At 38.0% G+C, this 27,580-nt stretch overlaps 1 protein-coding gene across 4 annotated transcripts; it reads right to left on the reverse strand.

Moving 5' to 3' along the window:
- Positions 1–922: 922 nt before the first annotated feature.
- On the reverse strand, positions 923–27,177 carry LOC139152531 (coiled-coil alpha-helical rod protein 1-like). Of its 4 annotated transcripts, none has more exons than XM_070725726.1 (20): positions 27,076–27,177; positions 20,489–20,633; positions 19,585–19,624; positions 19,004–19,267; positions 18,476–18,663; positions 17,065–17,200; positions 16,189–16,296; positions 15,789–15,844; positions 15,188–15,275; positions 14,428–14,538; positions 13,414–13,520; positions 11,608–11,720; positions 10,800–10,908; positions 9,672–9,796; positions 9,109–9,179; positions 7,845–7,962; positions 4,878–4,979; positions 4,027–4,178; positions 2,868–3,003; positions 923–2,136 (listed from the first exon to the last, which is right to left on the reverse strand). In XM_070725726.1, the coding sequence occupies exons 1-20, from the start codon at positions 27,122–27,124 to the stop codon at positions 2,066–2,068; spliced, it is 2,289 nt and encodes a 762-aa protein (XP_070581827.1). In that variant the 5' UTR covers positions 27,125–27,177; the 3' UTR covers positions 923–2,065. The 4 variants fall into 4 exon arrangements, with proteins under 4 accessions (XP_070581827.1, XP_070581826.1, XP_070581825.1 ...); XM_070725725.1 differs by having other exon boundaries at positions 19,004–19,270; XM_070725724.1 differs by having other exon boundaries at positions 20,489–20,636; positions 27,076–27,172.
- Positions 27,178–27,580: the final 403 nt, after the last annotated feature.

Below are 27,580 nucleotides of genomic sequence, written 5' to 3' on the forward strand. Positions count from 1 at the left end.
ACAGACCTGGAGCAAGTTTACTGTATGCTGTTTTATTAGGCAAACCAACGTGACTTTATCGTTGTTGTCAACCAATAAGTTTATGCGGACATAGCTCTTGACTATTGAAAAACCAACACAACCTCTTTCGATCTCATATTGAGCTTTTTCTCAAGGTCCACATCAACGCATCAACTATTATTATGCCGGGTATTGACCTCTTCAAAAGTATGGTTTAGTCCAAAACCTGCTGTTTCCCATGGAAAAAGAAGCACATCTACACTGAGATGGAGGAACGAAGGATTGAAGCAATGCCAAAGTTTTAGGCTGACCAAGCTTGTAAATGTTGTAGTTTATGTGAGACTGGTCTGGGGATAAATCCCAACAATGATATTCATATGATAAGATGAAGCTATGACCAGACAATGGAAAGCACTGTCATCTACGACGATATTTTACCACAGCAAATCGTTCAGTTATCTTTGATAGCTTTCTAGTGGTGCACACTTTATTGAATTTTATTCGATATTGGTCAGGGAGTTGACATTGGTGTAAGCTGTTGCCTCATTCACACCACTGATGATGTGTTCTACTCATTTACATAAACTGTCCCCATTAAATCAGGGACATTTGAGCAGATTAGACCCAGCAGTGGTTTTGTGATCATGTCTATAGACTGTCATGCATACGCTTGTCTGAAAGCCGCAGCCAAGAGCCCTGCTATGCCAGAGTGGGTATGGATTTTTCCTTGAATGCCATTGGTTGCATGGCTCAAGGACCCTCCTAATGTTGGTCCCTTCCACAATACAGCAATGCTCCATGTTCAGTGTGTGTAACTTCAAGTCTGGCCATTTATAGAAAATTCTTTGTTTGCCATCCATGGATTTTTGAAAAAAACCATCAGCCAGCCAGGGAAAAAACAAACACAGACAAAAAACAGAAGTGTATTAACATACGCTAATTTTTATTCAGTTGCTTTTGGAAAAATAATATTTTATTTGTGATAGTGTTAATACTGTGTTTGTTTTCTTAATTTTCTCTAAAAAACCTACCAGCACGCAGACGGCAAACAAAGAATTTTATTTAAAGCGCCTTACTGACCTTCATACACAAGCATAACTGCACATTTTGACTAGTAACTTTATTGTGAAATGAAATTACGAATTTACAACAGAAAATACTCTGTTTTTAATGTTGGTATGACCAGTTCATTTGTATGTGAAACGTTTTCCTAATCTACCTCGTAAAAATGTATGTAAACAGTTATGGTGATGAAGCCTTTCAGAAGATGCCACAAATAAATAACACTAGTTAAGGAAATGTTGTTATATCAATAATTATTCTTATATGAAAATAAGGACTTTACATCAAACAATGATTGTTTGTGTGGTTACCAAACACACACATGAATAACTCCATATCTTATTGATAGTGTAGATCTTGTCTCATGTACACAATGTTGAACAAATATTGCATTAATTTTAGAGATTACATTACTCTAATTGTCAATTTCAAGTGACCTTTTCACTTTTGAACTTTGCACTCTCGACACCATTGATACATGCTGAATTTCATTTTCTTCTCGGTGTTACAAAAAATGTCTTTTATTTTGAAAAAGTAATGTGTACATAAAACAGAGGAATATCCAAAAGTTTACTGGGCACAGGAGACTGGTACCAAGGGTAACGACCACACAATAGAACTGCAATTTGCTTTGCAGTCACTAAAACTACCGCCTCAGCTTTTCATCAAGTGGCGATGTATGCTCTCTGCCTCAATGAACACCAAAAGAGATTTTTCCTCATATAGAGACAAGACAGTTCAATAAATTAAAATGTCATTTTACAATGAAAGACTACACTCTAAGTCTTGGATTCACTTTCCTAATAAATTTTCATCCTTTATCTTTGCCAAACAAACCTCAAAGTATTGTCAACCCCACAGAGACTAGGCTGTAAATTTTGTACTGGAGATACTGTGAAACAGTAAAATTTACGACATTTTTTGCAGAGTAGAAAACATCTCGTTGAACATCTCCACTTGTCGGTATGACTTCAGCTGTCTCTATGGCAATTCACATCTGTTTTCAGTCAGCTGAGCCATCCAATATGGCCGCTGTCAGGGCCTGCAGATCTTCTACTACTGCTTCAACTGACACTGATGGGGTTGAAAAAAAAAAGAGAAAAAAATGAATAGTAAAGAGAAATAATTTGCTGTGTATGAATGATTTTCCAGCTATAGCATTACAGGGTAAGTTTTCAGAGTTGATTGATGTACAACTCTTGTGAATGTTAATGATCTTTGACATTTGAAGATTTCACGTATATTGTACAGGACTGTCATGGTGAAATTCCACAACAAAAACGTGTCTTGTGGGAGGAGTATACAATAAAATTCACGGTTTAGACTTGACATGGAAATGAAATGTATATTATTATTTGAATTATCGTGTGGACACAAAGCTCTGGTGAACAGGGTGAAGAACCTCACAGGATCTGAATTCATCAGTTCTCTGAACAAAGTCACTACTTTTCGTCAGTCATGACCCTTGTCGATGAACACTGTGCACTCAACATAGTGTTGATTGCAATGTGAACAGTACAGACACTGAGATTCACGTGCACTGTTTGTGGGAGCAACAAACAGCCCATTGGTATAGTCTATATTGGCATGCTTCCTGTACCAATCTTTGAGTTTGGTTCAAGGTTCTGACTAAAATATAACTGATTTCTAAATGAAAGAATCAACACAAAAATCAGCAAAAAATTCAATATCCACAAAAATATAAAGTCGAAAGATATACAAACAAAGAAATAAACAAAGAAACACGAAAAAAGAGTTCAAAAAGAGCAGATACACATAGAAAACTGCCTCTATCATTGACTTACCCTGATCAGCATTGTCGTGTACCATTGTTTTGGACTCTGTTCCAGAGTCTACTTGCTGGTTGAGATCATCTGGTAGCATAGCAACCGATCTGGCTCCTTTGTACTTGCCAATCAAACCTTCTTGACGAAGTGTGGCCTACAGTTTTTTGAGAAATGGTCAGAGAGTGAAATTATGTACTGTATCAAAACACCACTAAGATATATATCAGGCTGATAGCAGGACACAAATTCATATAATGGGATCCTTTGTATTGTATTTGCACAGTGTATAATCATCAAATGAGGAGCTTTATGCTTTTCTCAGTTGTTTACATTGATGTCAATGCCGTCTGCACATGAACATTTATACCATGCATTGTAAAGATGATATGAAGCCTGACACTTAATTTAAGACAGGCCAGTAGCTGTTACTTTTGATAATTTTTCACAATTTTTGCTTTGTATATCAATTGCAGGTTCTTGTTCTACTCCCCAAAGCATGTTGAAATGCAAAATATTTAGCTTGACCAGACAGCATCTATACATTTAAAATGCACTGTTATCGTTGACAAGTGAATTCTAGTCCGGTCCAGGTTTCACTAGTCAATAACAATGCAGTTTATACATGTACAAGCTGAGTTGACAAGCTGAATACTGGGTATCTAAACATGCTTTGGGGAGTAAAACGAGAAAATGTAGTTGCCATTGAAAACAAAAAAGTGATTAAAATTATTAAAAGTTACAGCAACTGACCCTTTAATGTTTGTCTAAAACTACTGATTGAATTTGGTGAAGGAAAACACGGACAACCACCAATCAGTAAAGTATACCATGCACGTACAGTATTCACAGACCATAATTGCTAACACATTTTTGTTTGATTTTCCTCATGGCCACATGGAGGAGATGCTATCACTGACAGTGACACTGATAATGACTAATGGTTGTCAACATTTGATAGTAAAATAATCAATATGAAAGCTGCACTATCGAAGTGTCCGCCATAATTTCATTTCCAACCACAAAAATAGATTTGCGGTGGTCCACACAGACCACCATGATGAAAGTTTAATTTCAAGCCCTGAATCACAAAATTCAAGTTTTCTTTCAACAACAGGGATGATGCACGAAACAATATTGGTTTTGAATGATTTTCTTCAACAACTGTGAGCCACCTTACCATAAGTAAGTTCCTATCTTTATCAGACTCTCTCAACTGTCTCTGTAGTTTATCAAGCTGCTTTTGGAACATCTCCTCCTGACTTTTGATTTTCTCATTGTGTCTTTCTTTCTGTCGAACCAACTGGCGTTCTATTTGTCTCATTGAAACAACTGATGGAGAGAGCAGAACATGGTTAATAAACTCCTCTTTGAGAATAATTTCCTGATAGCAGAAAATAAATCCTCACAAAATAATTTTACCATATCTATATTAACTTTTGACAATTTTCCAAAGAGAGTAATCCTATACTTGCATAGGTAAACTTAGTTTATTACTAGTCTAGTATTGCTAGTCTAGTATTGCTAGTCTATTGCACTCAACTATTTTAAGATTTCTACATGACATGTACAATGCCTGCAACCAAACTACAGTGAATTACTGATAAGAATACCCAATAAAATTGACCAAAGACAATAAAGATTGCAAGAGACCAGGCAGCATATAGTTACACTTGGAAGGATTGTTAGAACTGATTAAAGTTGCTTCATATCAACACACACACACATAGGGAATGTCCATTTTACATTTAGCTTACATAGTTTGCATGTTTTAAAGGAAGATGCTCCCCTGAGTGTGTTCATAGTTTTTCCAAATGTAACTAGATGCGCTCACTATCATATCTTCCAATCTTTGTTGTTTTTGGCCAAGTTTATATGTGTTCTTATCAGTAATTAGTGGTTTAATTGTGTATTTGACCCACCAGAATTTTGCTATTCGTGAAACACTTGCTTTTCATCATTGGAAAATGGGATAAACAGGTCAAAATATCATGGAAGCAGAATGAAATTTAAGACGATGCTTAAACCAACCTGCTTTCGTGTGTTCTCTTCTGACATCATTCAATCTCTTCTCCATCTCTGCCAGCTTTTCCACGTACTTTGCACTGATGGCGTTACACTTCTCCTCGGCCACTGCAAGAAAAGTTGGATGAAATGAAAACACAAAGAACACACAAAGTGAGTAGACAACATTACAATACCTCACTCTTGGAATAGCAAAGCATCAGATATTCTGTGATGCAATCTTTTTATTATTGGAAAGGTGAAAGATGTTGACTGCATGAAGAATAAGGTAAACCAGTCTACACATGTTCAATTGTCCATGACGGCAACACCATGCATGGTTTCCACTAGGGACTATGTGTCACACTAAAAATAATCTCTTTCACGAAGCTGAATGCCAATGGAAATAGATACTTTGTGGCAAGTAACGGGCTCACAGGAAAACAAATGTATGTTCTTTATTGAACACCTCTGGTAATACAAATGTATGTATCTTGTAACACAACTTAATGCATTTGCCTTACTGGAAAATAGACAAATGTCTGTTTTAACTTGTCTAGATCAGACGACACTGCCATCTTCATTTACATTTTCTGGGTGTGTATGCATGGATGGTGCTTTCAAACATTAATCAGCAGTTGTCTGAACTGTTAGCCAATCAGGTAATAGTTTAGAAACTGTTTACTGGCTCTTTATATATAATAGCACCAAAACAATGGATATCGTAAATTGATGAATTACATGTATGACAGAGATCTTGGGTGAGTCTGTTACAATATCATGAGTCCAATGTTGAGTTATATGGATCAACTATGAGAAATGTACCCATTATCATTACATGAAGTATGGTAAGTATTTGTCCCTTCAATAGAATACTGGAACTTGCATACATACTTATCTATGAGTGCAAAGCCCTGATCCGATAACCAACATAAGAAAATTAATTCAGCTTTGCTGTCCAGTTTGCCAGTTCTGCAGTCATCTTTGCCGGTCCTACAGTCCAGTCTACTGATACTGCAATCTAGTTTGCTGGTCCAGCAGTCTAGTTTGTTAGTCTTACAGTCTAGTTTGCCAGTCCTGCTAGTTTGCTAGGCCTGCTATTTTGTTAGGCCTGTAGTCTAGATTGCTTGTCCTGCAGTCTAGTTTGTTAGTCTTACAGTCTAGTTTGCTAGTCCTGCAGTCTAGTTTGCCAGTCCTGCTAGTTTGCTAGGCCTGCTATTTTGTTAGGCCTGTAGTCTAGATTGCTTGTCCTGCAGTCTAGCTTGTTAGTCTTACAGTCTAGTTTGCTAGGCCTGCTATTTTGCTAGGCCTGTAGTCTAGATTGCTTGTCCTGCAGTCTAGTTTGTTAGTCTTACAGTCTGGTTTGCTAGTCCTGCAGTCTAGTTTGCCAGTCCTGCTAGTTTGTTAGGCCTGCTAGTTTGTTAGGCCTGTAGTCTAGATTGCTTTTCCTGCAGTCTAGCTTGTTAGTCTTACAGTCTAGTTTGCCAGTCCTGCTAGTTTGCTAGGCCTGCTATTTTGTTAGGTCTGTAGTCTAGATTGCTTGTCCTGCAGTCTAGCTTGTTAGTCTTACAGTCTAGTTTGCCAGTATTGCTAGTTTGTTAGGCCTGTAGTCTAAATTGCTTTTCCTGCAATCTAGCTTGTTAGTCTTACAGTCTGGTTTGCTAGGCCTGCTATTTGCTAGGCCTGTAGTCTAGATTGCTTGTCCTGCAGTCTAGCTTGTTAGTCTTACAGTCTAGTTTGCTAGTCCTGCTGTTTAGTTTGCCAGTCCTGCTAGTTTGCTAGGCCTGCTATTTTGTTAGGCCTGCAGTCAAGATTGCTTTTCCTGCAGTCTAGCTTGTTAGTCTTACAGTCTAGTTTGCTAGGCCTGCTATTTTGCTAGGCCTGTAGTCTAGATTGCTTGTCCTGCAGTCTAGCTTGTTAGTCTTACAGTCTAGTTTGCTAGTTCTACCGTCTAGTTTGCCAGTCCTGCTAGTTTGCTAGGCCTACTATTTTGTTAGGCCTGTAGTCTAGATTGCTTTTCCTGTAGTCTAGCTTGTTAGTCTTACAGTCTAGTTTGCCAGTCTTGCTAGTTTGTTAGGCCTGTAGTCTAAATTGCTTGTCCTGCAGTCTAGCTTGCTACTCTTAGTCGAGTTGCTAGTCCTACAGTCTAGTTTGCCAGTCCTGCTAGTTTGCTAGGCCTACTATTTTGTTAGGCCTGTAGTCTAGATTGCTTTTCCTGCAGTCTAGCTTGTTAGTCTTACAGTCTAGTTTGCTAGTCCTACCGTCTAGTTTGCCAGTCCTGCTAGTTTGCTAGGCCTGTAGTCTAGATTGCTTGTCCTGCAGTCTAGCTTGTGAGTCTTACAGTCTAGTTTGCTTGTCCTGCAGTCTAGTTTTGCCAGTCCTGCTAGTTTGCTATCTATTTTGCTAGGCCTGTAGTCTACTGTAGATTGCTTGTCCTGCAGTCTAGCTTGCTACTCTTACAGTCTAGTTTGCTAGACCTACTATTTTGTTAGGCCTGTAGTCTAGATTGCTTTTCCTTCAGTCTAGCTTGTTAGTCTTACAGTCTAGTTTGCTAGTCCTGCAGTCTAGTTTGCCAGTCCTGCTAGTTTGCTATGCCTGCTATTTTGCTGGGCCTGTAGCCTAGATTGCTTGTCCTGCAGTCTACTTTACTAATCCTGTAGTCTAGTTTGCTGTTCCTACGGTCAAGTTTGCTAGTCTTCCAGTCTAGTTTGCTAGTCCTTCACTCTTGTTTGCCAGTCCTGCAGTCTAGTTTGCTAGTCTTCCAGTCTAGTTTGCCAGTTCTCAAGTGTCTAGTTTGCCAGTCCTGCAGTCTAGTTTACTATTCCAGCAATCTAGAATACCAGATCTACATACATTCTTCATCACATTAGTGTGCTAATATCCACTCTTCTAACGGTTCAATGGATCAGATCAATACCCCTAGCTAAAAATGTTGCAAGTTCTGGACCTTAAACCATTGGTCTTGCTCATATTAGAAAAATGACTGTTGTTTACCTTGTTCTGTGGAAACTTGTTCCTTGGCAAGATTAGTCTTCAGCATATCTATCGTCTCTCTAGCTTCCTGCAGCTCATCCTCTGCACTGACAAGCCTTTCATTCAACTCACTGATTCTCTGAAAGCCAGAATGGCAGAAAAAATATATTGTAACCATTCTCATATGTGTACGGAATTCCTGCAAGAATGCACGAGTAAACAGTGCCAACCAGTCAACTCTGTTGAAACCACAATTTGAAATGTTGATACCAGTTTCTGAGTTACATGCATGACAAGCTGCTTAGAGATAATGACCTACTCAGACCATATTTCTACTTGCTGAAGTCGTGAAAATTATGCACTCCACGACATAGACTCCTCTGGTAAGGTAATTTGTGCCTCGGAATAGAAAATTTTCAAATTTTCTCCAACTTTCCTCAAGGAAGCTTCAAATCGTTTTCTTTCATAACACATAATCAAGGGTCCCCGTGCAAATTTTGAGACTAAAGAGGAAGTTATGTCAACTTTACTGGTATTTGAAATTAAAAATGGTTCCCATTTCCTTTGTAAAATTTACATTGAAAAGCAAATTTCATTTTAACAAAAAACATGCCTTGAAAACTTTATTTACTCCACAGACTCCAAAGTGAGTGCATGCTAGAAGCAAACCTGTTAGACTGAAAGATTCAGTGGTGTATGGGTCTCCACCAACTCCAACCCCAACAACGACTGAAGGTGCTGTGTAAGTTACTGCATTGAACTCAAAGAAATAAAGTACCACCAACAACTGGCACAAAAGGCTTCTCAGACATGCAAAATGAAGTCTTAACCTATAAATAGTAATCAAGTCCGGTTACATAATAACAAGGAGAGCTATCATCCCCTCTGGAAGCCATGGGGGCAGTCTTCTTACCCAATATTCTGTCAATAAACTCAACCATACAATATGATTCTGACATGATTTTGTTGGAGGACGGATACTTAACACAGTGCCTGTTCGGGTTGGAGTTGGCAGAGACCCACACATGACTGAATCTAGCAGACTATAGAACTGAGAAGTATTGTAAAAATTTCATAGAACTGAGAAGTATTGTAAAAATTTCAGAGTCAGAATATCTGTCTTTGAGATGCATCCTACGTTAAAGCAAAAACCACACCATTGTACACAGTCAATCTAACATTTAGAGGTTCTCATGGGAAACCACTAATTAATCCAAAAAAGTCATCAAACCTATGAAGTTGTTTCTTGTCTCTATTTTGATGTTTCTCAAACATTAAATCTTACTTGTGATTTTTCCATCAACAGTGACTTCTGCTCTTCAACGGTACTGACAACATCTTTCGACTGTTTTTCATCTATAATTACAACACAGATTAACATTGAAAACACACAGTAAAACAATTTGTACCTGGAGTTATTTATAAGGAGACTGACACAACATTGATAGCATTGTGTGAAACGCTGATATCATGTCTATCATTTTCATGGAAACTCCAGCATTGTCTGATGATAACACTTTCAGCTCCAAATTTTAGCGAAACTTGTTTCGTATGGCAAAGTGAGATCTCTTTGAAAGATAATGGTGTGAACAGATTAAAATGAATATTTAACAAGTGATTTTCCCTGATGTTGTTCTCAATGGCATTTTTCAAACATAGGCATCGCCTTGTATAATTATTACAGAAACAAAGCAATAGAATTTTGTATTGAAGAAATACAATACTAAAGTATGTAGGCCCATTTCATTTATTTCTTCAACACGCATGTCAAATAATTATGTTCATAAAATAGTTTGATGGGAAAGGAAAGGTTGACATCGCCGAATGAATATATTACGTGAAACTTACATTTTTGTTTTGCATCAAAGACATGTTGTTGAATCATTTGATTGTCTTGTTGTATCTGCAGAGCTAGTTTGTCTCTTTCTTTCGTCACTCTTTCTAACTCAATGGCCAGACGTTCAGATTCCAGTCTTTCAAAAAAAGAAAAGATTTGGGAACTGCAAATTCAGCAAAAGTTTCAATACATATTGGCATGTATAAATTTTGCAGACGAATGTTCTGACTTCTATCATCAAAAATTGAATAAAGAATTGTGCTACAATAAAAGCATTATGAAGAGATGACTGTCAACCTGAACTTAAATATGAAGCAAACATTTATATCTGTTATGAAAATTCACAAAATGATATTGGTGGCCCTTTGTGTGCATATCCTGTCCCCACTTCTGTGCATAACATCATGACATACTGTAAAACATTTTTAGCTAGCATCCTTTATAGTGAATTAAGCTAAGTTTTAGAGTCACTATTAACAGATACCACTCATTTAAACTTTCTCTGTATATACTAAGGTAAGGGTGTACTTTTTTCTGCAAATTAAAAACCTGTTGATTGCAATGAAAATCTGAAAACGCTAAAAAGGCATGCAGCTTATTCAATGTGTTTTAGAGTATACATTTCAAACAATGGTGGCGTTTTCACTATAATTTCCAGCTGTGTTAGTGGGAATGACAGTGAAGGCATCTACCGTTGCTTGGAGAGGCCATGACATCACCACAATGCAAGTTACATTTTCCTACAGTACCTCAAACTTTGTTTCAAGTCCTTTATGCAAAGCAGGAGTCAACACACTGAAATAGGTAATGTAAACAGAGCAAACCGCTCTTTTGTCAACGGGGTTATAGGCAAATTGAACAGACTCAACTAACTTTTTAAAATTTTGTATTGCTGTCATTTTACCCTATGTGCTTTTTATTCAGTTTTACCATGTCCCACCTGAATTTTCATATTTGTATTTTAAATTGGTATTTTTGTAATTGCTGTACATATATATGTTTGTCACTGCCGCAATGCTAATTTCCCAAAGTAGGATAATAAATATTGATTGATTGATTGATTAAGCCTGATCATGCATGTTAAATTAATTACAAGGTCATGTTCAACTAATTTGTTAAATTACTTGCAATTTTCTCACCCTGGTGATGATGTTCTGTCATGTTCAATAACATGATCTCGTTCAGCTTGTTGGTTAAGAGCCTTCTCCAGTTGCATTTTCCAGACTGTCTCCTTTCTGGCCAGAAGCCCTGATGACGCAATGCAATATGACAAGCATTTCTTTTCAATTTGAGGTTGAAACAACTCCTCTATGTAAAGCAAGCATGGCCTGACATAAGTATCTTTTTCTCTGAGAGAGCTCTTGCAGTAAATTTCAATCTTTGGTTCATAGGAAGAGAGAGGTAGCTACAACATTAAGTGTGACTTTTGAAAAATGACATTTCTTCTGAAACCCTACGATATACATGTTTCCCAAATAATCATTAGGTACATGAAGTATGGCATGTAATTGAAATTCACTTGATGCAATTTTCTTCTGCTAGATCTCAGTGCCTTGGGACTATCTCAGCCTAAAGATGGAAGTGGTGTACACACACTGTCAGTCATAAAACGGGTTATGAATATTAATTGGAAAAATCTGCTTAGTCATGTCTTATTCAAACATAACAAATATTACTTCCAAATGTTAATAGTGGCAACAGCTAGACTGACAATATGATATTTTTATCAATTGTTTTATGTCACCTGTGTCATACTTTGATATCCATAACTGAGAATAGCGTGATACATAGCAAATATTTATATAAAACTGTAAATCCATGATTTACAACAGCATTGCATATTTGATCAAGTATTGGTGTAAACATAAAAGGGTCCACCACTTTCAATAACACTAGTAAATATGACACTGCAGAGAAAGAATAGACAACAATGGTCCCACACTGTACCTTGCAACATCTGTATTCGACCACAGGCAAAGTCAAGTCTCTTTTCATATGAAGCCAAATTTGTAAATGCAGCTTGTAGAGTTTTCTCCATATCACCATTTCTTTCCACAACACTGTTACAAAACAGACAAAGATATCACTGATAAATGGAGTATTGAAATTCTTTCTCAGTACTCATATACTTTTCCTTTGGCTGATGTTGAAATATTGTTGCAGTTATCCAAAATTACCTTTTAAATGATATAGTGCAATTTCATCTGAATAATGCACTTAGCTTAGCCATGTTGGGTTCCAGTGGCCAAAGTGATATATGGTACATGGTATAAGTTCTCATTGTAACAGAACAAAGTAATGTGGTTTAAGCATTTTCATGTAGCTCTTTTAACGGGTCCACACACGCAAAGTCACCTAAAGTTCAACGACTTTTTCAGCAATTTCCCAGGACTTTTTGAGGTCAAAAATACCACTTTCAAGATATTATTTAGATATATCATGTTTACATATCATTTTTATATTATTTCATAACTGATCATAGTGTCATTTTTGAAAATTGTAGGTCGCTTATCAATTTTCCAGGACTTTCCATGATTCAATTTCATTTTCACGCCTGCTTCTAAAATTCACAGACTTTCAAAGTCTTTCCAGGAGCATATGCACACAGTTTAAATGTTGCCTGGAAATATGAAAAACAAGTCATCGTTGATGACACAGTCCCCACTTGTTAATGGGTACTTTAATTACAAGTTCCTCAGAGAGGATAGAGTCCTCTTCATTAATTAGGTCTGTGATAAAAATACTGCGATACAGATGGCACTCAATGGCCAAGAATGAGTTTAATGGTGGTGAAAATATAAAACCAATGTAGGCCGCCATCCTAATTACAAAAGGTCATTAAATGAGTCAGTCAGAAATTAATCAACAGGATGTTGCCAAACATTTTTGCATACTAGCCTAACACTGACAGATTATCACCGGTACCATATTTCATAAAGTTTGATGCAGTATTTACAATACTATGAGATCAACATCTGTACCAAGTTTCATCAAATTTGACGCAGTATTTGTGGCTATATGACTCCTATTAGGAAAGTTCATTACATAAGCAATTACAAATTAATGAACATGACACTGAAAAATGTCTTTTTCACTGTAAAAGCAATGTGAGCTTAACATCTGTACCAAGTTTCATGTAATTTGATGCAGTATTTTTTGACATATCAGCCCAATTACGAAACTTAAGTAATTGACATGATACTGCATATGTATGAAATAGGTCAATGTCCTTGTACCAACTTTGAATGATGCTGATGGGAATATGTCTGAGTTATGGCTTTGTACATGAAAAAATTGTAACAAAATGGCCGCCACGCAGCCATATTTGATCTTTCTGTCTAAAAAATCAACATGCATATGACATAGGTCAATGTCCTTGTACCAACTTTCAATAAAATCGGTTGAAACATGTCAGAGTTATGGCTTTGTACGTGAAAAAATAGTAATAAAATAACTGCACAGCAGCCATATTGGATCATATCACAAAACAAATCAACGTGCATATGTATGACATATGAAGTAATCCTTTTATGAAGTTTGAATGAAATTGCTCCAGGCATCTCTGAGATATCTGCGTGAACGGGCGGACGGACGCACGCATGCACGGACACAGGCACAGACATGACAAAACCTATAAGTCCCCCCGGACGGTGTCCGTGGGGACTAACAATTACTCTCTCTTCTTGTGATTTCTGTTCATGATTTTGGACGGGAAAGAGTAGAGTTTTGGTTGACTGATGTAAGAGTTGTTACCTGGCAACAAAACTCTTCATGCCATCAAGCACATGTTCACTTTCTTGTAACTTTACATCCAAGATGGAAGCGATCTCTTGAACAGAAGAGAATTCCTCTTGAAGGGCCTAAAAAAAACATTTGACATGTCTACCATGAGAACACCACCTCTACATGTAGTGGTAGGTCTTCAACACAACAATATACGTAACAACAAGTATCTCTGTGCTTTGGTAGTGAAGCATGCAAAAATTTATCTGTCCAAAGTCATAATTATCATGATATCAGAAAATCACAGTACAGACAAGGCCAACAAGGCTTTGGATGAAGGATAAAATAATATTCTACTTCAATGCTGAATATTCCATGAATATGTTGTCATTTTTTCATGATAATCAATCCTTTAGTTGAAAGAAATATCTTTTTAGTTTGTCCATGCATTCTACTACGGAGATAATTCTTTGCTACCTAACACAAGAGGGGCTGTATTAAGGAAGTTTACCCCTAAAAAATGAAGACTTAAAACTTTTGCTCAAACTTTCAACCATTCCCTTTCAAAATCAAGACTAAATATCAGGGGTCATTGTGCAACTTTGGTACTAGGGAAACAAATTACTTAATATTTACTAATATTTGAAATTCAAAATGGCTGACATCCCTGTGTTAACTCTGTGAAGAAAAATAAAATTTTCAAACTTTGAAAAATTAGGCCAGTGAAAAGTTTTCTTACACCAAGAGCTTTAAAATGAACCCTAAAAAGTGGTATATCAGAAAAGCATTGTAGTAGTTTGAAAGTCTGAATATCTGTCCCCGAGGCGCATTCTGCCACAAAGTTGATAGTAAACTATTGGTTGTATACTAAGAGGATGACAACCAGTATTTCATCATAAGATTGTTCCTCAAGCAGGCAAGACAGAGGAATTCAATATTGTCACCATAATTAAAATCATGTGGTTTCTGTGATGGGTACATATGATGATTTGATTTTAAGTTTTCATGTTAGTGATCTCTCTTTCTAACAGCTCCAAGCCCTACCTTGTACTTTGATGACTGCATTTGGATTTCTGCATCTTTGTCTCTGAGTGAATGCTGTAACACAGAACACTCATTCCGACAGCTGGACAGCTCCTTTTCCAGTTTGATGATCTGATGAAATGACAGATGCACATTCGCGGAAATTTGACAACATAGTTTGTTAAAACATTTTCAGCTCTAGAAAGTAATTTTGAATTTATGAATGCACGAGGACAAATAAACAAGCCTTCACGTGATGTATAGATGAGAAGCGGTACTGTTTGCACACTTGGTCACATTGTGGTAATAGAAGACTAGTTACAAATACTGCACCTCTAAAAATACTAAGCAACTTATCAGTAGTTCAGTGCTCAAAATTTCAAACTTAAAAAGGGTTAGTAAGATTTGATATTTGAATTTTGTGTTCTCATGGAGATGCAATGTTACGACTTTACCCTGAAAACAAAAGGGTAGTCGATCATCATAAATCTACTCATAGAGGGCGCTATATCAATCTGCACACCTTCATTTCTTTGGCAGCGAAAAAAATTCTTTTACAGTGCTCTGCAACAATTTCAAATTTGCCAACATCACCATAATCACATGGTTGTAAAAGAGAAAATGCAAATCATTTATTATATCCAATACAACAATACATCCAGGCACAGGAAACAACAACAAACTTCTCCATTGTCAAACATAAGACCGTTGAGAAAAAAGAGGGTCTACTGTTAAACACACGGAACATTAAATCATTAGAGATTCAGAAGTCAAACCTGACCTGTGTTCGGTAATTTTGGTTGTCTTTCTTGCTGACCAGCTCTTGAGATTTTTGTTGGACCAGCAATCCAAACACTTTTTCTCTCCATCTGAAATTGAAAGATTACACAAAACTGTAAGATACACATCATACCTGATGCAAGACATAGACTACATGAATGTGTATATCACCACATACAGGATTGCAGCAAAGAAAGTGCTTGAAAAATGAGGCTTAAACATTTATTTACACTTGCAAAAGTGTAAGGAAACTGTTAAGGTTATGGCAAAAATACCGTATTTTGTGTATGAAACAAGAGTCAAAACCAATATTTGAAACAATACATGGCCAATAATTTTTGTATTACCATATCTGTAAAATGAACTGCATCTACAAAACATGACAGTGACCATGCAGTTTTTAATTGTGGTTTCCAAAACAATTCTACCGGAACTTTAGTCACGGCACATGTGGAAGAGATGTGAGCTTTCATTTTCCAAGAGTCTATCCATCAGGGATAAACTGTGTCTCTATCTATGATTATGTAAGCTTCTTTGCTTTCTCATAGCACTCCTCTATCTTTTGAAGATAAAAAAACATGAAAAAAGTGAGTTACACTTACTTGTTTAATAAACTTTGAGTTTTCTTGTTGCCACTGTCAAGAATCTCAGCTTTACTCTAACAAAGAGAATAAAACAAAGCTTTTGTCTGTCAGTAAATTATTTGGAGAAATACGAATGTTACACTAAGTATTGTCACTTGAGAGTAAAGCAAAGTCTATAATAGATCTTATGCAAATTGTATACATTATAGACCTCATTATAGACAAGAAGTTTTTGCAGACACTAATACTCTTGATAGAAAATTTCTGGGTTTGTTGCAACACAAATTTGACAGCAGTCCTTTACAATAGTCTGGGAATATAAATTGATTGATTTGACACATTATCTGCTTTACAGCATTTCCTGTAATTTGAACATTCCTGGCAAAATATGCCCTAAGCAAATGCACAACACATTTACCTTACTGAGCTCAGTTTCTTGTATGGATAAAATTTCATTCACAGATGAAAGCCGGATGTTTAGTAGCTGGATGGTAGACTGCATGTTTTCATTGTCTTTTTGGGTGTCCTGAAAATTAAGCAAAAATTGTGAATATTAGATATGTTCATCTAGACTTGAGTTTCAACAAAATGAGTATTTTTCACCAACTTCAAGAAATGATGCTAAATTTGTCACAATGACATTGTACCATGAAGATTCAGGATGATGAAGATGACAATGGCTTTGTGTTCTCCCCATGTTTAGCAAAGTTTATGGTTTAAGCCCCATGAAGAATTGCTACAGAAATGTATAAAGGCCAGAGAGATCTACTAAGAGTGTACCAGAGTTTGTTAACAATAACAGCATTTACTTTTCATAATACTCAGACTATGGTTGTTTTAAAATAATTTTCTTTGTATTGCTTTCTGAACACAATGCACTGTTAACGCTCTAAGTGGTGTTATTTTTCAAACCAAAATTATAGTGACACATTTTATCCATTTTCATGAATTTTTCTGTAATTCTTATGAAAATTTTGGACCAGGTGGCCAGTACTTATTGTAAACTCCAGTTTTTAGTCAAATTTTTGGGAAAAATCAGAACAAAGTGTTTGGACCTGACAAAAAGTGTCTGGGTTAAATTTTTCACAGGCAACAAAAATTGACTTTGGCGCTAGTCTGGACTAAAATTCAGTTGTAACCAATACCATTTGATACTACACACACAAACTTTGTTGACACCAGGAGGCATCTTGACATGATGTTGGAAGTAGAACAAAATTCTGTAGCTTACAAAATAGAAATACCACAAAAGTAACCACTGAAATGAAATATTCAAAGGCATTCTCACACTTACATTAATTTTCTTTTCTAGCTGTTGTTTTTCTACTTTCCATGCCGTACTTGCTGACGTTCCTGGCAGTGAGTTGCCTAAATAAGTCTTCAGCTGTGTCATCTGTGATTGGAGACTTTCTATCTCATCACTCTTTATCCTGCATGTAGAAATCAACAAAATGATGGTTTGGAGTGAATATCGGATGAACTTTTGAGTTTTCATTTATGCTTATGGTACGAACAATTTTATGATTAAAACAGCTTTTATGATTTTTGAATCTTCAGCTTGCAAGGTAAAGTTTGAAGTCACTGAATACACTTGGCAATGACATATTTATTAATGATTAGCTAAGGTATTCATGTACCCCATCATGATAAAATTTACACTGCAATTGGCTGTAAGTATATTATTTCACAAATTAAACATGACATCAAAATTGGTCCAATAATCATATCCATTCAAGATAATACATTATCATGTCTGTTAGACATTTTTTGTGTACATAATTAACCCTTTGCACCCTGACCCCCTGGTGACCTATGACATCATGTGGACATTTTTGTCCGAGCTGGGTTCAAAGGGTTAAGGTGGACCTGAATTACTACCGGGAACTCCAGTTTCCCGTTGTTTTAACATCTTTTAATAGTTTCTTTATTATCTAAAAGTAATTTTACCAAGTTTAATGACCAAATATACTCTCCTAACCTTTCTGTCTTTGAGTTAGGGCACTAGGGTAGGGGCTTATACACGGATGTAATGCTTTTTCAAAAATCCTCTGAAATTAGTGGGGGGCTTATACACGAGCAGGGGCTTATACTTGGACGAGTACGGTAACAGTAAATTTGAACAACAAAGAGCTGCACCGGTTTTGAGCTGACATGATCTGATTGCGGACATAAAAACAGTGTTACAAACAGGAATGTTCACTTGCATCTGCAGATGTTACAAGCAGCATTCGGCAAGCTTGATCATAGGATGACTTCACTGCTCAGAACTGCACTGTGCATATATGTAAACCTACAGACATTTTCTACCGTTTGTAGCCTGCTGTCAATATCTTATTCAATTTCTTTGGTGAACATGGAAAAAACGCTGACTCAGCATGTGTAGATTGACATGCATGTGGATGAGAAACAAAAGACTTTCTTTGTTTGGCCTGACTGATGTGCCAAACTTGGTTGAAAATAATCTGCTGTGTTGTCATTGGGTTTAAACCAATGGTGGTATGCCCATGCTATGTGTAATACATGTAACCTGTGTCATTTGAATTTGACATTGTACATGACATCTGATATCTCTGTTGGAAATTTTCTTGCAACTTTCTGTTCCAGCGCAAATGCACAGAAAGGTGGATAATTGGTTTCTATTGCTTTCAAGCAATTGTGAATTTCTCTGTGAAAGTCCACTAACTCTCTGATTTGTTCACACCTACCTTAGTTGATGTTGTAATGATTCAACGGTTCTCCGACTGTCTCCGTGCTGTTTCTCTAATCTGTCTTGTAAGTCAGTAACTTCATTTTGATGTGAATGCTTTGATGCTTCCAATTGCTCTGTCAATGTTGCTATTCTCTCACTTTTCTCCAGTAGTTCCCGTTCATGACAAGATCTCAACTGTGTAACCTGTTCCAGAAAATTCAGAAACAGGTTACATTCAAATTACAATAAAGTTGCGTTCACATGATGGAGCCATAAGAAATTCACTATCCTCACATTGTTTGTAAATTGGTATACTCAACCCTTTCATCACAATGGTTTGTCCCAAAACCATTGCTTAACAATGGTGAGTGTGGAACAGTTCACAGGCCAGTGGGAGAACAGCTCAAAGCATTGCAAAAATGTACTAGTGCTAGGCGAATGAAATCACTTTCACAGGTAAAATACAATCCTGTTTTGTTTTTAATACTGTAGTGAAAGTGACATACAGGGAAGTGGAGATATGATTAACAATCAGAACATATACCTCTCGCTGATAAGAATCTTCAGTGATCTTCAGCTGACTTTCCAATTCCATGATTTTCCGACTGTACTCAAACTCGTTCTTTGCCAGCATTTCCTGCAGGTCTCTCATCTCCCTGGTGTGTTTCTCCGCTGCGTTCTTCCAGTCGACTCTGAGCTGTGCAATCTGAGTTGCCTGCTGTGTGATGACATCACTAGTCTGATGGAGCTGCTGTAGGTCTGTCTGCCTCCCAGCCTGGTGAATGTCGACCCTGGCCTTGATCTCTTGCTGCTGACATAAATATAATAATTATCATTAATATCCATATATGATAATTTTCTATGCATATTGGAAATTGTACTGAACCAAGCAGATTCTAGGTCATTGAGGAAATTTATACAACACCAAGACCAAAACAAGAGTATGTACCAGTGAATCAAAAGTTGAAACGAACATGAATACCTAACATGACCAAAATATATTGGCAACTTTCAGAGGAGCTACCAGGCTTATTATCAATAATAAGTACATCTCTTGGAAAAATGTTAAAAATTTTCTCTTTTTCCTCAACAATCTGGGATGAAAGTACAGTACAGTCTTCCTACCTCTCCACCGGGAAATACAACATGTCTTGCCGTGGAATCTCTGCGGAAGCAAAATAATCAAAAGCATTGGCATCCTTTTATGTGAAACATAGCAATGGCAATACATGTATTTCCAGTACAGTGCAATGGTTGTATATGTATTTCTAGTACAGTGCAATGGTTGTATAGTATTTCCAGTACAGGGCAATGGTTGTATATGTGTTTCCAGTACAGTGCCTATAGGAATGACTTGTAGTACATTTTGTAACTGCTGTTTGAACCATACACTGGAAACAGGATTGCCAATAATATTTTGACTGTCAAAGTTTGAAAATTCTGAACTTCTCCGGCCAAATACCTACACTTACTTGAAAAACAAGGTGGTGATAATTGGACTATTTCAGATATTCCATAGTTATTTCATGTCAGAAGTTTTGAAACTTTCAAACATGCCGTACTACCAAGCTTCTTCTAGTATAACACACCTTTTATTCAAATATATAATACCCAGTATTATATGTCTTTCCATCTTTGTTCATCTGGTTTTCCACTAAACCACAAATGTAAGCTCCACCCAACCCCCATCCCCCACCCACATAAAATGACTATTTCCTGCAAAGTTCATATTGCACCATCAGGTTAAGTTGGTTAAAATTAGTAAAGCAAAACATATCCAATATGGTGCATTTTAACAAAGACTTGAAGATTTGAAGGTCCCTGAAGACACAGATACTGTAAACATGCAGGCTAAAGCTGCTATAAGATACCCAGCCAAGCGGATGAAAATACATGTGGTTTTGGCTCAATACCACTTTTTACTGACTTTGCAGATGGGGAAATGATACTATCTGGCAGGAAGAGAGTTAAAATACTTCACAACAACTCTATCGTAGAAATCATCCATAAGAAACGCGTTAAAACATACCGCAATCTCTGATTTTCCAACTTTAACTCCAAGATCTGCTGAGTTGCTTCAGCCAAAGACTGTAAGGGATCGCTGGACTTGAGTCTCTGGAAAGTTGACGGTGGTTTCAAATCTGATCTCTTTCCTTCCTTTCCAATTCCATGCACTGCTGGTCATTGACATAAATTGTGTGTAAAGGCATGGAATGCAATCAGGTAAAGGTACATCTCTGTTACAAATTGTAGTGTTACAGGGACACTCACTATGTTGCGGTAGTTTTTTTGAGTCAAGTAAAAATGAAATGCCTTAAAATCGACAAAAAAAATTGAAACAATATGAAATGAGATAGTGCCAAATATATCTTGCTCTATGGTAAGCTGAAGTTTAAGCTTGTCATGAAAGCATGCAGCCCTAACCATTTCACCACTGTGGTTTAGCCAGTGTTGCCGCCAGGACGCGCCCTTGCGACAATGTCCCCAAAACGGGACCTGTTGTCCCGCATTCTTGCGTCCTGCGGGTCACCTCGGGCGCACTCTTGAGCCACTGTGTGACGGTGTCGTCTGCAAGTGATAGATTACTGACGGCGACCTTTGTTTTGCATGATTCTTTTGAGGCTTTTATTTACGTATTTTCGGAGCTAATTAAAACCGTACACTTGATATTACAATTTACTTTGATTTGTAGTCCGACAGAGCTCTGATTGGCGGCAGATACCGCATACTGCTACAATTACTTCTGCAAAATTCAATCGTAGTCCGGCCGCTTGACGTTTGTTTTGTGAAACAAATGAGTTACAAAATGATACAAATTTGATTGACGACTGATGCATTTGTTTTTCGTTCGCGGAAAATTCCATTCTATTGCCATGCATCGACAGTTGAACGGCATTTCGGTAGGCAAGTTCAATATGGCAGGACGTCAAAAGCGAATTACATCATTTTTCACGAGTCCAACTCGGAGTTTGTCAACCGATCGCGATCGCAATGACGATCAAACACCGTCTGTTGCCCAGGGTGATGACTCACACTCGACGCGATCTGATTGTGACACACATTGCGATCCACCAGAGTCGAAGAAAAAGAAAACCACGGAACAAAAGTTTCAAGAGAGTTGGAGGACAAATGAAAAGTATTCTAACTGGTTGGAATACAACAGTGAAAAAGAAACATATACATTGCAAGATTTGTCGTGAAACTGGCAAGCAAAATACGTTTACTGAACAGTATGGGTGTGAAAATTTCCGTACATCAACATTAGACCGCCATATGCACGGTAGTGATCACTTGCAAGCAATTGAAGAAGTCGCCTTGCGTAGAAGTTTCGACACCGCCGTCAATCTAGCTCTGTCAGAAAATGATCAAGGTATTATATCGGCAATGCAGTCGGTTTATTGGTTGGCAAAGGAGGACATTGCCACACGAAAATATGAATCACTCCTGAAATTCCTGAAATTGCAAGGCGTTCAAACCGTGGATAAGTTGCGGATCGGACAGAATGCAAGTTACACCTCCCGACAAACTGCCGAAGAGATGCAGGATGCCATCGGAAAAGTGATTGCTAATGATATACAAAAGCAACTACAAGAAAGTGAATTTGTTAGTGTGCTGTCCGATGAAAGCACGGACATTTCCGTATCCAAAAGCTTGTCATATACGCCCGTGTAATTGAGGAGGATTTCAGCCCGAAAACGCGATACATATTGTCACAGTTATACCCGCGAGATAAGATGGCCACGTTATGGAAGTTGCTGTATGCGTACCATCGAGATCAATTCCCAAACTTGTTCAGGCTGGCTAAAATTGCCCTCGTTTTGCCTGTTCAAACCGCCGATTGTGAGCGTGGATTTTCAGTTCAAAACAAAATCAAAACAAGCAGTCGTAACCGCCTAGATGCTGAAAGACTACACACTTTGTCACTGATCTCGGCCGAAGGGCCCCCCATCGATGAATTTCCATTTAGGGATGCACTCCAACTATGGGGACAAGCAAAACAAAGACGCATAAACAAACAATAATATAGTCATCAAACTTGACTTTATTCATCAGACTAGTTGATCTGTCGGTGGACATGGACACAGTTGATTTGAACAAAACAGTATAGCACAGTTACTATGGTAAAGGTCTTTCCAGTTATTATTGCATAGATCCTTGAGTGGAACATAAATGTTATAATAAATCTATGTACTAATAATAATCACACAACATGTGCGTGCGAGTGTGTGCGTATTTTGTACACGTGCACAATTTATGTTGTCCCCAAAATATACAAAATGTCCCCCAAAATAAAGAGTAGCGGGACACAGTGTCCCCTGGTTTAAAAATCCTGGCTGCAACACTGTGGTTTAGCCCAAACCTATTGTTATCAATGATCATTGTGGACCTGAATACTGGGCATTGGGGTGAACAGGATAAAACTTATCAGTATATTTCTACACAAAAATGATGTATCCTGTCTGCACGAGGTTGAAGACGTGTTTGTTTTGTCAACTTCTCTTTCAGTATTTTTTTTTCCAGATGCAAAACATTACTAATCTTCAGTACTGCTACAAAAAAATCACAAATACAAAAACTGGGCCACAGAATGCAAATTGCTGTAAGGAGCATACATATTGGCTCATTGTTTGGGATCTGCTGCAAAACATATTTGTCTCTGCAGGACTCAGCACCAACTGCCAATCACTGACTCATGTGCACGCATGTAGATACACAGTCACTAACGTTTTCACGTAATGCCACGGTACCATTTTGTAAAGTATGCTTGTAAAATATGCTCCCACGGAAGTACCTGGCGGACTGTACCATTATTTTTAGGGTGTCCTACAAATGTAAAGGGCTGAATAGACAACATGTTTGCCTAGGTTCAACTACATACTAGCTCAATAAAGTCATATGCTCTGTCTTCTCAACGCTCATCTCTACGTTCAACACCGTACTACTTCAATAAATCCTGCATGTGAATGGGTTATTTAAAGTCATATTAGAACTTTCTTGTGCTCATGTACTTTGGTACTAGCTCCATCACTTAACTAAGTTAAACTACTACAACAAGTGCTGAAATAGAATGTGTGAAGGAAGGCGCCAAAACGAATAGGTATTATTCCTGGCAAAATGGGGTTCTGCTCAACTAAAAGGTTGTTGTAGAATGTGTGAAGTGGGGTGCCAAATGACAAAAGACATTGTAGGACAATGAAATTTGCATGGAGTGAATATATGCTTTTCATATCTTCAGAAATATATATGGCTAATTTTTCAATAGGTGGTCACTGGTCTCTTGGCCTTCAGCGATAGTGGTGTATTCTTGCAGTATAAATTGGAAAGAAACAAATTGTCCTATGCAGTGTTGCAGCCAGGATTTTTAAACCAGGGGACACTGTGTCCCGCTACTCTTTATTTTGGGGGACATTTTGTATATTTTGGGGACAACATATAAATTGTGCACGTGTACAAAATACACCACACACTCGCACGCACATGTTGTGTGATTATTATTAGTACATAGATTTATTATAACATTTATGTTCCGCTCAAGGATCTATGTAATAATAACTGGAAAGACCTTTACCATAGTAACTGTGCTATACTGTTTTGTTCAAATCAACTGTGTCCATGTCCACCGACAGATCAACTAGTCTGATGAATAAAGTCAAGTTTGATGACTATATTATTGTTTGTTTATGCGTCTTTGTTTTGCTTGTCTCCATAGTTGGAGTGCATCCCTAAATGGAAATTCATCGATGGGGGGCCCTTCGGCCGAGATCAGTGACAAAGTGTGTAGTCTTTCAGCGTCTAGGCGGTTACGACTGCTTGTTTTGATTTTGTTTTGAACTGAAAATCCACGCTCACAATCGGCGGTTTGAACAGGCAAAACGAGGGCAATTTTAGCCAGCCTGAACAAGTTTGGGAATTGATCTCGATGGTACGCATACAGCAACTTCCATAACGTGGCCATCTTATCTCGCGGGTATAACTGTGACAATATGTATCGCGTTTTCGGGCTGAAATCCTCCTCAATTACACGGGCGTATATGACAAGCTTTTTGGATACGGAAATGTCCGTGCTTTCATCGGACAGCACACTAACAAATTAACTTTCTTGTAGTTGCTTTTGTATATCATTAGCAATCACTTTTCCGATGGCATCCTGCATCTCTTCGGCAGTTTGTCGAGAGGTGTAACTTGCATTCTGTCCGATCCGCAACTTATCCACGGTTTGAGACGCCTTGCAATTTCAGGAATTTCAGGAGTGATTCATATTTTCGTGTGGCAATGTCCTCCTTTGCCAACCAATAAACCGACTGCATTGCCGATATAATCCCTTGATCGTTTTCTGACAGAGCTCGATTGACGGCGGTGTCGAAACTTCTACGCAAGGCGACTTCTTCAATTGCTTGCAAGTGATCACTACCGCGCATATGGCGGTCTAATGTTGATGTACGGAAATTTTCACATCCAGACTGTTCAGTAAACGTATTTTGCTTGCCAGTTTCACGACAAATCTTGCAATGCATATGTTTCTTTTCACTGTTGTATTCCAACCAGTTAGAATACTTTTCATTTGTCCTCCAACTCTCTTGAAACTTTTGTTCCGTGGTTTCTTTTTCTTCGACTCTGGTGGATCGCAATGTGTGTCACAATCAGATCGCGTCGAGTGTGAGTCATCACCCTGGGCAACAGACGGTGTTTGATCGTCATTGCGATCGCGATCGGTTGACAAACTCCGAGTTGGACTCGTGAAAAATGATGTAATTCGCTTTTGACGTCCTGCCATATTGAACTTGCCTACCGAAATGCCGTTCAACTGTCGATGCATGGCAATAGAATGGAATTTTCCGCGAACGAAAACAAATGCATCAGTCGTCAATCAAATTTGTATCATTTTGTAACTCATTTGTTTCACAAAACAAACGTCAAGCGGCCGGACTACGATTGAATTTTGCGGAAGTAATTGTAGCAGTATGCGGTATCTGCCGCCAATCAGAGCTCTGTCGGACTACAAATCAAAGTAAATTGTAATATCAAGTGTACGGTTTTAATTAGCTCCGAAAATACGTAAATAAAAGCCTCAAAAGAATCATGCAAAACAAAGGTCGCCGTCAGTAATCTATCACTTGCAGACGACACCGTCACACAGTGGCTCAAGAGTGCGCCCGAGGTGACCCGCAGGACGCAAGAATGCGGGACAACAGGTCCCGTTTTGGGGACATTGTCGCAAGGGCGCGTCCTGGCGGCAACACTGCCTATGACCTTTTTCCAATCCTCCAAAAAGAGATACGTCGTGAAAACAACTACTGCCACAAGCACAATGATAGTTCCCCTTCCATTAGCATACATATTCAGCCCCTCACAACCGTCGGCCACCCCTAAAAAATAATGATACAGTCTGCTTGGTACTTCTTTGGTAGCATACTTGACAAGGTCGCCATTTTTTTCTGAGTTACAGGGATCAGCACCATTTTACAAGTGGTATAGCCACAAACTGATGATGTCAAATCACCGTACACAATACACAGTGCCATAATAGCGCTGATCGCAAATGACGTCACTGTTCTCTCTCATTAATATGCATAAATAAACATTTGTCTGCATTTTCTGCATAAACAACGAAAATAAAACCTGCAAGTGCTAGAATGGCTATTTAGTGTCACACTTATCCGTATGAATTAATGAATGAGACTACAAGCTGCAACAACAGCCGCGCATACAACGACAAAATTTGTCGGAATTTCAGCATATTTGTCCGAAAGTCACACGTGTGCAGCTATATTTAGTACAAACCCGAAATCGCGATCAACGCTATTACAAGGTGTCTGTGTTTTGTGTACAGCGATTTGACATCATCAGTTTGTGGCTATACCACTTGTAAAATAATGCCCAGGGACCTTCGGCTTTGCCCTCCAAAGCAACTCTGCGTTATTCTACTCCAACAGGGGTAGAGTAACCTAACTCTGCATGGCAGGGCTGTGTTACCGGCGTTATACGGCCTCCCACCAGCCCTGACACACAGCTCTGCCATGCAGAGCTAAGGGTAACCGTGCAATAACCCGTAACCGTACGTCAAATATTGCATTGTCACTTCTTGTACATGTTGTATGTTTTGTCTGCATATCTTGTTAATCGTGTTCTGCCGATTGTGTTGATGTGTATATGTTTATTTCGCTAAGTCAGTTGGTATCATGGATTAGTTTAGGCCGCGTCCAGGGCAAGGTGCCGGATTCACACAATTATGCTGCAACCCGGAAGTAAACAAACAGAACGTGGATTGTGAGGACGCCTGTGGTTGAATGAAACTGCCAAGTGTTAAAGCATGAGCATCGAAATAGCAGTAAATAACTGTTGCTGTGAACTGGTTCTGGCATAAATTTTGTCATCACTGTGATCCCTTGAAATGCACGACATCAATGTTGTTGGTTAGATTGTACTTATCCGCATGTCTCAACTTGTTGACACTGACAGACAGACAAGTTACAATATATCAACAAAATTCAAACGGTGTTTGTGGTTTACCTTACACTAGGATCGAAATTTTTGAGTAGTGAAATCAGTTCATGTTACTCAGACTGTGTAATAATCCAATTGGTAAAGAGTTTGAGTGGAACTTGTCTACGTTACCTTGACTCGTCGACACGAAGTGTGACGGTGGATTCAAACTAGCCGCCATCTTGAAACCAAAGAATTTTGAAATTCTCGCAAAATACGAGAGTGCTGCGAGAGTTTTTTTCTCGATATTTTGTTCGTAATATTGTTTGTTTCGCTAGAGGGCGCAAACAGAACTGTACTGGATACCCAGCCTGCACAGTAAGTGAGGCTACCCACCAATCTCCATGATCTGTACACACGGAGATCACTCACTGAACTGAAGCAAATTTCTTTGTACACCGAACAACTCGGTCCATATTTCAAAATTCTGGCAACATAGTTCTGATAATCATAATTTCCTGATTTCTCACTGCGAATAATGAGGAGATCAACCCCTTTTCCGCGGAGGAGATAGCAATTTTGTAATTTTATCGACATAGATTTTTGACAGCCATACATGATATTTTCAAGGAAACTAAGGGAATAAGTTGCATCTGTGTTGGACAAAGAAAGGGTATTGATTTTTTTTTAATGTTCA

This window comes from Ptychodera flava, chromosome 16 (assembly GCF_041260155.1).
Source record: "Ptychodera flava strain L36383 chromosome 16, AS_Pfla_20210202, whole genome shotgun sequence".
Taxonomy (NCBI): domain Eukaryota; kingdom Metazoa; phylum Hemichordata; class Enteropneusta; family Ptychoderidae; genus Ptychodera; species Ptychodera flava.

What these genes read in the sequence shown, in the direction of transcription:
- LOC139152531 (XM_070725723.1), bottom strand. Translation starts at nt 27,124, where the DNA reads ATGGCGGCTAGTTTGAATCCACCGTCACACTTCGTGTCGACGAGTCAA. An exon ending in TTGGAAAATCAGAGATTGCG is followed by an intron (nt 19,625 to 20,488) that starts GTATGTTTTAAC and finishes TTGCTTCCGCAG; the next exon opens with AGATTCCACGGCAAGACATG. An exon ending in AGCTAGAAAAGAAAATTAAT is followed by an intron (nt 16,297 to 17,064) that starts GTAAGTGTGAGA and finishes CTTAATTTTCAG; the next exon opens with GACACCCAAAAAGACAATGA.